This window comes from Rhizoctonia solani, chromosome 11 (assembly GCF_016906535.1).
Source record: "Rhizoctonia solani chromosome 11, complete sequence".
Taxonomy (NCBI): Eukaryota; Fungi; Basidiomycota; class Agaricomycetes; order Cantharellales; family Ceratobasidiaceae; genus Rhizoctonia; species Rhizoctonia solani.
Genome location: NC_057380.1, coordinates 252246 through 264613, shown reverse-complemented (window position 1 = coordinate 264613; position 12368 = coordinate 252246). Strand labels below are relative to the sequence as shown.

Genomic DNA, 12368 nt, shown 5'->3' with positions numbered 1-12368 from the left:
TGTTGACTCTATAGGGGTAGGTTGCTAAATTAGAGTAGTAGCCAAGCTGTTTAATTCCGTGAAACTACTTGTCCTCGAATCATGTAGTATAAATGATAGTGAAGAATGTAAATGAAACAACAATGAATGATTTTGAACAATTACCAGTGATCGCAACGAATGACACGATAAAATAAATTTACTAGGAGATCCTTTAATGCTGTATAAAAACGCATACAGCTGTATTTATGATTAGGTGCGTTTGTTCACCTGATTTAGCCTATGTTAATATGTTATGAGCGCATTGGCGCCAATGGTCGCCTGAAGTATTGGTCCAAAGAAAAAGCCCCTGGGCTCTATGAACACGTGCAATGCTTGTTGCGAGTTATCTGGTTCGCCGACGTCGGCCCTAATCCATTCTGCAAATAGCCATACACCATAGGATTAAGACGCGGAAGTTGTCAACCAGACAAACTAAGAGTGGTTTAACTCATGTAGATATCACAGATAACTGTCCCGTTCAAAATCTACTCTCCTTTATGCCTCAAGTCTATGACCGCTCCTGCGGCGTACGGCTTTGTTCATACATCAAAATTCGGCGGTGTCGCCATTCGTTTCAGACGTGTTTTGGTGAGTAGTTTAACTTATTTGTAATTAACTCATTATTAACGAAGAGGAGATATCACGGAAAGTAGCTCTTGATAATATCCATCATATCAAAGCAAAAGAGGCCTCTTGATGATCGCTTCTCTGATCATCCACAAATTTAAATCTAACACTTATCACGTGACCGGAAGGCTTAGCTCTCGTTACAGCCACCAGCCATTCCAAAACCTTGGATTGCTCACATATTTGTACACCAGCACATTCATTTCTCCCCACGGCGGTGCTTTTCTATATTATTACTAGAGGCAAGGGCAAGAGATCATACGTTTTCACCCGAATAAGCCTGGGATACTCTGAGATAACCTAATTGAACATTGTTCGCTCGAAATGGCACCCTCAAATGCTGCATTACTCACTCGCCAATCGGTGGCCTGGGCGCATAAAAAGCGGGCCAGACAGGGTCAGGTGAAAGAGATTGTATTCGATGAAGAGGCCCGGAGGTTAGCAACTTTCTTACTCTATCATTCCTCATTAGCACTGTCACATCTACCATTGATACACTCGTCTGGATTGGTATTAACTGGACAAAATGGCAAAATTAGGGAGTACCTAACAGGCTTTCGAAAGCGTAATGCGGAACGGAAAAAAGCTGCCAAAGCTAAGGCTACAGAGAGGGAGAAGCAGGAGCATTTGGAGGAGAGGCGACAAGTGAGTTCTGGTTTTGGTACAATTGTGTGACGGGCGTGGTACATACAGTCAGTTCTGGCTGTGTGCGGGAAAAGTCGAATTGAACTATATTACCCTCAAGGATTCCCTGGCTTGACCCTGCATTTATCGTCTGAGGATTTTACATCGCGGGAATCTAATTGTTTTATGTTCGGTAGATGCGAAAAGAGCTGAAAGAACGAGCCCAGACAAATTTTGAAGCGGTGGAGAAAGCATATGGCGGTGCAGCGTTAGAATTTGGTACGTCTCATTTTCATTCCCAGTGGGTTCCACGTATTGTCTAACACTCATTGGCCACCTTACACTCACGTTTACAACGGGGACGCAACTCATTCGAACAATTTAATAGTTGGAATATCCTCTGTCCAGCCAGAAGAACACGAAGAAGAGTATTCAGACGAGGAACAGTTGGCGACTGTTGCGGTAATAGAAGATTTCGACCCAACCACTGATATGCTTGGACCCCAGAAAACACGACCTGAAGCCGAGGACGGAGAACAGTTAGAAGGGCAACGTCAAACCAAAAGGCTCAAACCAACCGCTCAGAAACCCAATTCAGAGAAGAAATCAAAACCAAAGCCCAAACCTTCTAAAATTCGCTACGAAACAAAGGCGGCGGCCCGGGCAGCGCACGTCAAAGCTCTTGCTCAACGGAGAAAGGCCAAGGATAAACGAGTAACAGAGAGAAAGTCGAAATCCAAGTCTCGACGCAAATAAAAATGACAATCTATCTTGTCTATATTTGATTGTAAATTATTGTTGTTTTTGTTGTGAATGATGTGTGATGACTAAGCGTGACATCAACTCCCCTTGTTAGAAACTACCGCCTCCTTGACAATGTCACACCGGCGGTCTACGTCAGACTCGACTGCACCTATCTTTGTTGCTCACGGATTGCAATTTGCAGGCCAGGGAGAAGAACAGGATCAGTATAATGCGGCCCAGCGGTACGACTGGGACGATGTTCCTACAAAATTAACCGAACCGAGAGCACCGTATGACGCTACTCAGCCCTTTGACTATGTTGCCCCGAAGAAACTCAAGGTACTAGCAAGTGCCGAAAACTTGGTCGTTGCGGCGAGGAGGAGTACGAGAATTAGGAAGGATGAAAGTCAGTTTCTTTGTTTGCACAGCATGAATTTATATTTAATCTTTTTTTCGGATTGTTTGCCTTTGATGACAGACACGCCGGTTGCCAGCGAATCCGAATTATCCAGACAGTTGACGAAGAAAAGGGGACGACCCAGAAGGTCTGAAGCGAGCAGGAAAACAGATGACGGCGACAACACTGAAGACGTACGCTTATCTTTTCGAAAATTAGCACCAAACTAATGTTGGTTGCTAGGAATCTTATATGGAGCCTACGCATGGAGCCAAACGGCGCTCTCAAGTTGGTGTCCTGTCCTCTTTCCCTCCCTCTCTTTACCTATTCGTAATAGCACCAGCCTGTTAAACGTCCTCGGGTGTCAAGAAACGAGGAAGCTTCAAGGAGAGAAGAAACGGACGAGGAACAAGAACAGGAAGTAAGCCCTTTCGGTCCTGCTCAACAGAAATAATAAACCTCCATTGATTTAATTGTAACTCTAAGACCGCCCCGCTAAGAAGCGGAGGTGCTCGTTCCCGTGCTACACCCATTAAGCCCCAACAAGCCAATAGGTGGAGCAACACTGAGGTTCGTCCCTGCTCTTATTCCCGCTTCTTTTTAGGCCAGGCTACCGCCTTTTTTCACACTTCACGCCCTCGACTCCTTAAACTGACGACACCCATAGGACCGTCAACTCATCGATTCATTGTTTGAGGTGATTGGCTCAATTCCGTGGAGACGTGTCACAGCCTTCATGGCTGAAAAAGGCTACTCCTGCGCCGATCGGGGCGAAGGTGCAATCAGGGGACGGTAGGTTGTTATATACCTATGTCACATCTCTCGTCTTGATGCTACTGGAACGATGACAGATGGAAAGTGCTTCGCCCCCGGCTATATATTGTTCCCCCGCCGGTTGTGCGAGGAGCGGCTGCAAAGAGCCAGGCCAAGGCCAAGGAAAGGGGTGTAGCAGAGGCTGAAGCCGAGAGTGAACACGATGACCGAGAAGAAGGAAGCGAACATGAAGAACGGGACGAACAAGACCATGACCATGACCATGAACACGGGCGGGAAGGGAAGGAGAGGGCGGAGGAAGAGGTGGAGAGAGCTGGGCGGGAGGCTGCTGAACAAGCTGCGAGGGATATCGAGGAAGAACTGGATGCCGTGGTGGGAATGGAGGTGGGTGGCGAAAAATCACCGAGAAAGGGGAGCGAATTGGACGGAGAGGGTGACACGACTGTCGAAGAAGAGGATCCGCCCGCTCCACGACGAACGCAACGAGGAACCGGTCCACCAAAACGACCGAGGGAGCCGAAGCCAGCGCGGCAAAAGGCGCGAGAACGAGAACAAGTTAGAGAAACAAATGAGAAGCCTCCAACGCCCCCTCGTGTACCCACACCCCAGGCGCTTCATCCTCCAGCCAAACCTCCGATTCCGGGCGCGGAGGCTAGGTCGCCGGTCCCAGTTTCTCCGAATCTCAATCGTCGGACATTACCTTCCCTACAATCTCCGGAACGAACGAGTGAACGAAGTTTGCCTCTTCCTATTCCCACAAACAATCAACGCTCGCCCCGCCTGGCGGATGCGCACCCTCCTCATTTACCACGACCTCCGACTCCTCCCAAGACGGGGGCAGTGCTGGTTCCTATGATGAGCGGAGATACATGGTCGGAGATAAACCCAACAAGCGCACTGTTCGCCATAGACCCATTTCCTGAACGCACGCACCATACCCTTCCCGAACATCGCCAACGAGATTATCTCCACCCTGTTCCTAGCGTTACTCATCCGCATGCACCTGGCCTTCCTTCGCATGTAGAAAATCCCCCACGCAAGTCGCGAAAGCCGGAGATGCATCCGTTCCGAACGAGCGTCCCGAACTCTTGGAATCAGAGTCAGGTACAGAGCGGACAGGGAGGGTTTCAAGGAGCGACATCTGGGCAGAGCGGGTACCAAGGACAAGTAACGTATCAGCCTCCTGCGGCTGGCCAAGGGGGATACCAGGCGTTGCCTCCAGGGCCGGGACCGGCACCAGGTCAAGGTCAGAGCCAAAGCCAAAGCCAAAGCCAAAGCCAAGGATCGTTCCAGCAGACGCCCACCGGGCCCTACCAACCGCAAGGATATACCGTATCACCAGGCCCACAAACACATCAGAGCCTACCTCAGATGTTCCAGCCAACCGCATCCCCAGGACGAGCCTATCAGAATTCCCCGACACAGTCTGCAGCACAGGTGTACCATAGTCCTTCGCGCCAGCCATACCATAGCCCACCAGGTCAAGTTTACCAACCTTTACAAGGCCAAAGCTATCAATCTTCGCCTAGCCAGATATACCAATCTACGCCCGGTCAGACATACCATAGCCACAGTCCGTCTCGACAATCATATCCGACCCAGTCGTCTCCGTACCAAGGTCCGGCAGCTCAGGTTTTTCCTCCTCCGCCTTTGTATGTTCCCCCGCCTACGATCTTTCCTATCGAGCTGCAGAGCCCGGGAAGAACGGTATTCCAGGACGGGCAGGTGTTTTCGGGTGGGAGTCCGAGCCGGCTGCCGATGCTCAGTGAGAGGGGTGGAATTGGGGAGGGTGTAAGAGAGTGGGATCGGGTGGAGTAGTGGGAGTTGCGGGAAATGTGAGTGTGCGATGGATTAGGAGAAAAGCGCTTGGGAACAATGCTGTTGATTGTATGTTATTAGCGTAGTTGTTTCGGATTTATCTTTGTATTCACTTGGCTTTCCATCACACTGTTGTCGCCCTTCAGCACCCGCAAAGATGTAGGACCCTAATCGCTCATTCAGGCAAAGCCAATCAAATCGAAGCGAGCCACCCGTGCGTTCATTGACAAAAGTTAAAAAGGTGAAGGGAGTAGCGAAAGTACACAATCGGGGAGAAAGTAGAAAAAAAAAAAAAAACGAATATATACAAACCGTGGCAAGACGCACTGTGGTAGACTGAAGATATTTGTCTTGTCCGTCGAAACCGCACCTGGGGGAGAAGGGTACTCAAGGAAAAGCATAGACAGCATTAAGCCTTGGTAGGTTCGCCGTTCCCCCGATTCTCTTTCGCTTCCTGCATAATCTCGCCTTTGATTTGTCCGCGAGTGTAGCCTATGGCGGCTGTCAAGCCATAGATAGCAACATTTGTTCCCTGTCGACAAGGTTAGAACAAAGCCGATAAAAATTGCCGGAAACTCACCTGATAGAACAAAACAGAAACAAAGGCCAAGAGTAGCAGCCATACGGCACGGAAGACCAAACTCCTATAAATTGGAAGTTTCTTCATCACCGGAAGTGGCCACTAAGAGAAATGGTTATGAAATTAAGGGTAAAATTAGTGTGGGGACAATAAATTGAGAGAGAAAGGGAGACACACCTCGAGGAGAACAAGAATGAGAGACATGATAATCGTGATAATTTGCAGAAGTGGAATTGTGACGATGATCGTTACGAAGGGCGCTGCACTTGGAGCGGTACTATCAACAACCAAGGGTCAGATGGCGACGACTCCGGGATACAGCATACAGGATTACGTACATCATTCCTCCAGAGAAAGGAGGCTGACCTGGCGCGGGTGCTTGTAGTTTCCCGCCAATAAAGTCCCAGAAGAATTTACGGAAGAGGATGCCCCAAAATCCGGCCCAGATGCCGTCTATCATAAGCGACATAAGCTCAGTTTGAGTGACCCAGGAGCTAGGAACTCACAGATTCCAGCGGTGAGAGAGACATAACGAGCCCATTGGTGCCAGATAAAAGCTCCCATCCTGATTCAAGTAACGTAGAAAGAGTGTAGGTTAAGCGGTGAGGGGACTGCACAGCAGTAAAGGACAATATACAACAAGTCAAGTCGAACCAGCGGACCAGAATATATCAAGTGAACAGGGAGAACCCAACCAGGAGTCACCCGTAATGGAAAGTTAAAAGAAAAGAAAAGAAAAGAAAAGGAGAAAGAACGGGCGAGGCAAGCTCAAGCTTGTGGTGGACACGGTCAAGGGAACATAAACTGTTTCGGGTCGTCATGGAGCCCTCGGCTCCGGTCACGTGACCCGTTTTGATCGACGACCGTTGTCTCGACCCATTTCCGTTGTTCGTGGGGTTGGGAACTGGTTGACAAGTGGGAAACTCCAAAGTAAGGTGCCACTCACCCTCATTAAAAATTTGTCAAATGACGTGAGCTCAACTCTTAACTTCGACTGTTTATTTGTTTCCGGTTAGGTACTCATTCCGGAGACAAAAATAGTGTGAAGTTCGTGGGATACAGTTTCTTTTTTTGGGGGGGAGGGAGACGGTGATTAACTTATCGCTTCACTTGGTGTCTAATAACGGCCAGTAGTTGAATATCGTTAGAACAACTCAAATACGGTCAATGGGGGTAGGTCAGATTGTACCACGCGGTGCTTGCCAGGAGAAATTTGAACCTATGAACGCTCTTTTGAATTGGGCTTTCATGTTCTAACCCATAATCAATCCTCTAATTACATTTGAAGCGAGTGTCAGGGAGAATAACCACTACTATATGCAATTGAAACTAGATTCACAATGGCAGTACGCCCAGCCCATTCTTTGGGTTGACTGTATGCGTCCAGGTTCGCTGACCCGCGTCTGGGGTTTGTCATGTTTTGATGATAGCCATCGCTCCATTCCACCGTTATATTGGCCTGCTACCCCTTCCTGGCGAGCGCCGCTGTTGCTTCCTAGATTCGCTGATCAACGGGGGCGATCCCCTTTCCTTTGAGGGGTCCTCTTTACCTTCGAATGCTTGCAAGCTGTGTGCATGATCTACACAGGTACAGTCCGCCAGCTTGGTCCTCGGGTATGGCTATTAGGTTGCGCCGCAAGTACCAGCTGAACTGAGTCAAACGATGAGTTCAACTTCGAATATTTCCAGTTTTGTACCTATTCTAAAGACAAGAACTTTGTCAAGTTGAGCATATATAAGTCGGAAGGTCCGTGGGGAATGACAATCCATAATCAATACTCGATTGTGATGGTTGAAAGTAAAGAAAGGTGCGAGAGAGTTCCTCTAGGGTCATTTTAAGATCACTGGGAGCGATACATGAGTAAGTGGAACAAACCAAAAGAGGGCAAACAGTTAGGAACCAAAATTCAACAAAAGCCAAGGAGGCGAGCCGAGGGAGCGCATATAATCTGAATTACGGGATGGGTATTGCAAACCCCTGACAATCCTTTTAGATACACCTGTGCAGGCGGACGCTCTGAAGTTGGATTGAGACAACGAGAGTATTTGTCGGGTACCTGGCGTCAATTGGGATGATAAACAAACAAAGTACATCTTGATTAATATATGGATACGTATATGTTGATCAACCCCCCCCCCCATTCTGTAACTCAAATATCTGTAACAAACTGGCTAGTTACCCACGTTTGTGGTTACTCACTACTAATAACTGGTAACAAGGGTGACTCTACCCCATTGATCCGACAAATTTCACAAGGTCAGTTAAAGTCAGTGCTTATATAATGAGTTGCTCCTGTTCTACGTCCTTCCATTGCAAAGCTACCCACCGCACTTGGTGAATTATTGAATTACTTACAATGTCATATCCCGACTACCGGCTGGTGTACTTTCTGACCGACCAAGAGCTTGTCGACACTTATAAAGTATGCGGCGGCACACTTGGAAACTTCAACGTCAATAGCTTTGACGACACCGAGCATGCCCGCCGATTCCTCTTTCATTATCTCTGTCCGAGTCCCATCCGACACTGGTACGCATCACTCGACGGCGAACCCGGTGTGGCATTTATGGTCGGGAAGACGGCTCGCAATATTCGCAAGTCGATGAAACGGGACTTGCAACAGAAGTGCAAGGACCTGTTCAAACGAAGCCCGAATTACTGTTTGCCAGCACCCGGCCTGATGGGATCCAGGTGGGAGATGTTTTTTGACGATGAGACAAGTCGCATACTAGTGCTGGAGAATTCATGGGGTGTTCTCAGGCAGACTTAACCTATGCCTGTTCTGACACGCTGAGATTGGTAGATCGGACAGGGTGGGCGATATGTATCCGTACCGTCCAAAGGATTCAGAGCCGAGTGTTGCTCAGTTTCCAGATGTCATTCCAATAGCTAACACACCTGATCTCGCTCCTATAAAGAGGCCATTCCCAGATTACCGCCTGGTATACTTTCTGACCGACCAAGAGCTTGTCGACACTCATAAGGTATGCGGCGGCACGCTTGGAAACTTCAACGTCAATAGCTTTGACGACACCGAGCATGCCCGCCGATTCCTCTTTCATTATCTCTGTCCGAGTCCCATCCGCACTGGTACGCATCACTCGACGGCGAACCCGGTGTGGCATTTATGGTCGGGAAGACGGCTCGCAATATTCGCAAGTCGATGAAACGGGACTTGCAACAGAAGTGCAAGGACCTGTTCAAACGAAGCCCGAACTATTGTTTGCCAGCACCTGGCCTGATGGGATCCAGGTGGGAGATGTTTTTTGACGATGAGACAAGTCGCATACTAGTGCTTGGAGAATTCATGGGGTGCGTTCTCAGGCAGACTTAACCTATACTTGTCCTGACGTGCCGGAATTGGTAGATCGGACAGGGTGGGCGATATGTATCCATACCACCCTGGAGAGATGAATGGCATTGCCACCCAACCGAACGCTGTGCAACCTTAGCTCTTTCTTAATGTTGCACAACTGTTTGTGTATAGCTACTTACTATTCTATGTTTATTCTGGATTTTGATGGCTCGCAATATATGCATACATGCTTTATCACAGAATTACGAATGATCTATTGACAAACCCAATTTTCGGTCCTACATCATAACAGTATAGTCCTCGCCTACCTGGAGGTAGGTATCAACAAGGGGTTGTGTTCTTGGGTCTGCCGCAGGATTTTCTGGGTAACTCTCTGCAATGCGAAATATTGTATCGAGGATGGTATTGTGCGTGTCGGTGCCTGCCGCAATGGGCCTGCTCCATTGCAGACAAGAATCATTGGATCTACAAACAACAAAAGACCAATAGGGACCTGCAAACGTGATTGCAATAAACGAAGCACAGCGGTATATCTCAAATACAAACCGCTTCTTGTTATCAATGTCTTGACGAGCAAGGCCAAGATTTTGCTTGAGTCCCAATGACAATGACAACTGGCTCCTAGTAATATCACAATCAGGGATGCGCTTTCCCTCAACCACGATAGTAGCTTGTATTGGCACATTTGGCGTTCCAATCAAATCCAAAGGATCTCTGGACACATCTGAATCATCGGTGTCTGATTGGCCATCGCTATCTTCATCGTAGTAAGTGGAATCAAAACTCTCGCCTTCAGCTATGGGAGCAACTAGGGGGAATTCGGGGGAAGTCCACAGGTGATTTTTTCGAGCATTTGAACGAGATGTAAACTCATCGTTCCAGAATAAGTAGCATGGGCGTTCAAGACGGTGGGGATTGGTTAAAGGAGAGATCGCACTCATGAGTGCCGGGTTGTCTGATTTCATTGAATCCATGAATCTTGTATCCCAAAACGTACTGTGAAGGTGAGGAAGAAATTGCTAACAAATTTAAAGCACAGTGTTGTTGGAGAAAGGAGTATTAATGCTGGCGTTGTGCTGGTAATGGTGAGCTGAGGTAAATGATTGGTACAATACAAATGACAACGAAAAGGGGTCAATCAGGGGTTAGCCATGTCCAAATCAGGAGTGTCCAAATTGGGCTCTTATGACTGTCCTAAACTAACACTAACTCAATTGATCAACCCGTACTCGTGAGGGGACATTAGCGGAGCAGGCGGGAGCAATTGCTCAAAGAAGATGCAACAGGAGACGGGCACGCCGCAAGGCCATAACAAAATGCGGGCGCGGGTTAGCAAACTCAGACGCATATAGTGGCTATGACCCACGGTATATTATATTACTACAACTAAACCATACTATACATTCGACCAATTATTTCATTTAGTGCGTAGCCGTCTTCCAGTCATCTACCCTGGACGGTCGGACATCCTTAGGACGGTGAGTTGGAGAACCGAGTTTCGACAAACACCTTCTCGACTCCGGCAATACCCTTGTCGAAGGCGGTGTACCGTTTGGGTGTTAGCAATCATCAGACTGATGGCATATGATAAAAAATACATGTCATCGATCGGGACACGGTGAGTGATCATGCTATTCGAGCTCGGTCAGTGCTATTCTCGTCGAGAGTAGCATTTACTCACAAGGTTGGGTCGAACTTTCCAGGAATGATATAGTCGTTTAGAATTTCCTCCCAGTACAAATGAACCGGAGCTGCATTGAATCAGCACTGGAAAATCATCGAGAGTAAAAGGACCCACCTTGGCCGTTACCATAAACCTCACTCCCTTCTCCATCAGTGCACCAATGTTGAACTGGTTGGTGTATCCCGAATACGCGGCAATGACACCACATCGACCCATCTTTCTCACAGACTCGATCATCTCGTTGGCGGTTTCCGAAACATCAGTTTCGAGCATCAAGGTCTTTTGAACTTTGTGCAACAGAGTCTTGGGCCCGTGGGAGGTTCCTGTCCGCAGTTCGTTTAGACATTCCTTCTCGATAAGACGTAGATGTCATTTACCGCAGTCGAGTGCAACATCAACCCACCAGGAACAAGCTCGCGTAGTCTCCTCAGAACATCCGAGTGTTCCTTAAAGTTCAAGGTCTCGATGTCGAGCTTCTCAGATGCAAAGGCCAGGCGCTGAGGGTGCGAGTCAATACCAATTACACGCTTGGCACCCTTGATTTACGCCCAGCGGCAACACTGGCCAATAGGACCGAGACCCTAGATCAACGAGCGTCAAGGATATTTGTAAGAAAGAAAACATAAGAGCATACCCAGACGGCTACGATATCACCTTCCTTTACCCCAGTGTCGACAACGCAATGATAGCTGGTAGGGATCACGTCCGAAAGATAGATGGCTTGCTCTATTACATTGTCCGGGATCGGCAGGAGGTTGACGTTTCCGTACGGAACCTGCACAGCGTTCAATTTGAAACGAGATAAAGACGGTGGACATCTACTTGCCTTGACGTACTCCGCCTGTCCACCTGGGAACCCCCGTGAGTGAGAATAGCCGAAGAATCCGGCATCGCGGGTTCCGTACATAGCGTTCTGCAGGCTATATCATTGTCTATATCAGATCAGTATGGATGAACAGCGGACATACGAGCTGTTGTTGTCTTGTCGCACATGCTGCTCAGCTTCTGTTTGCAGTAACTGCACTGGCCGCATGCAATTTGGAATGAAGCAACCACTGTTGACCAGGCTTTAGGTTCTTGACGTTCTCTCCGACTCTGTCTACGACACCATAACTATTCATAGAAGTCAGGATAAGGCATTAATCCAATATAAAGTGACTCGCTTCGTGTCCGAGAATATCCCCTTCTGCAAGGCCACGATCTCTCCATGGTACAAATGCAAATCAGATCCACAAATGGTCGTCCCGGTGACTTTGACAATCACATCGTCCTGTCCAATTCAACTCAGATTACATGAATGCCAAAAAAGAATGGAAAAGGCTTACGGGCTGGGTGATATCTGGGACAGGAACCTGAGTCATTCTCGTATGGGAAATATTCATACCGAGCTCCAAAATTGGCTCAATTTTGAACGCGTACACGACATCGCCACGGTATCTCTTGGTATTGAGGCTCAGCATAAAGCAGCAGGCCTCACTCGAAAGCGAGTCAGGCGACGTTTCGATATATTGGCCGCCTCGAGCTTTACGCTCCGTAAACGAGACAGAAAGCGAACCCGATTTGCTTCGCGAACCTCCGGTCGAGCTAGTTAGACGAGGACGAAGCCAGAGATCATAACATAACCGTACTCACCACGCAGTTAAGCCATGCGCTCGATGAGGATTGCGATGGGGATGTTGGCGTCGACATCGATGGCAACAATGATAGCGAGTTTCCTGCACCCTCAGCAATTCTTATTCAGCCATGCACTCGCCCTCGCATGCTTTGCTTGTATTTTAGTGG

General features: G+C 48.2%; 6 protein-coding genes across 6 annotated transcripts; 3 read left to right on the top strand and 3 right to left on the bottom strand.

The window, feature by feature from the left end:
• Nucleotides 1-972: 972 nt before the first annotated feature.
• On the top strand, nt 973-2028 carry RhiXN_10163 (nucleolar protein 12, 25 kDa protein; the record flags this gene model as incomplete). The annotated part of the gene is made up of 3 exons (XM_043329979.1): nt 973-1293; nt 1470-1551; nt 1661-2028. The coding sequence occupies 3 exons, from the start codon at nt 973-975 to the stop codon at nt 2026-2028; spliced, it is 771 nt and encodes a 256-aa protein (XP_043184076.1).
• Nucleotides 2029-2148: 120 nt separating this feature from the next.
• RhiXN_10162 (uncharacterized protein) lies at nt 2149-5005 on the top strand (the record flags this gene model as incomplete). The annotated part of the gene is made up of 7 exons (XM_043329978.1): nt 2149-2422; nt 2495-2607; nt 2657-2701; nt 2751-2834; nt 2900-2983; nt 3081-3205; nt 3265-5005. The coding sequence occupies 7 exons, from the start codon at nt 2149-2151 to the stop codon at nt 5003-5005; spliced, it is 2466 nt and encodes an 821-aa protein (XP_043184075.1).
• A 409-nt stretch (nt 5006-5414) lies between these two features.
• Nucleotides 5415-6149, bottom strand: RhiXN_10161 (uncharacterized protein; the record flags this gene model as incomplete). Its single annotated transcript, XM_043329977.1, has 5 exons — nt 5415-5537; nt 5586-5687; nt 5763-5862; nt 5924-6038; nt 6092-6149. The coding sequence occupies 5 exons, from the start codon at nt 6147-6149 to the stop codon at nt 5415-5417; spliced, it is 498 nt and encodes a 165-aa protein (XP_043184074.1).
• A 1793-nt stretch (nt 6150-7942) lies between these two features.
• RhiXN_10160 (uncharacterized protein) lies at nt 7943-8856 on the top strand (the record flags this gene model as incomplete). Its single annotated transcript, XM_043329976.1, has 3 exons — nt 7943-8277; nt 8390-8676; nt 8726-8856. The coding sequence occupies 3 exons, from the start codon at nt 7943-7945 to the stop codon at nt 8854-8856; spliced, it is 753 nt and encodes a 250-aa protein (XP_043184073.1).
• A 324-nt stretch (nt 8857-9180) lies between these two features.
• RhiXN_10159 (uncharacterized protein) lies at nt 9181-9843 on the bottom strand (the record flags this gene model as incomplete). Its single annotated transcript, XM_043329975.1, has 1 exon — nt 9181-9843. One exon carries the CDS (start codon nt 9841-9843, stop codon nt 9181-9183), a length of 663 nt encoding a protein of 220 aa, XP_043184072.1.
• A 506-nt stretch (nt 9844-10349) lies between these two features.
• On the bottom strand, nt 10350-12275 carry RhiXN_10158 (alcohol dehydrogenase; the record flags this gene model as incomplete). Its single annotated transcript, XM_043329974.1, has 10 exons — nt 10350-10533; nt 10584-10630; nt 10701-10909; nt 10990-11083; nt 11221-11435; nt 11492-11506; nt 11555-11699; nt 11746-11856; nt 11912-12025; nt 12219-12275. 10 exons carry the CDS (start codon nt 12273-12275, stop codon nt 10350-10352), a joined length of 1191 nt encoding a protein of 396 aa, XP_043184071.1.
• Nucleotides 12276-12368: the final 93 nt, after the last annotated feature.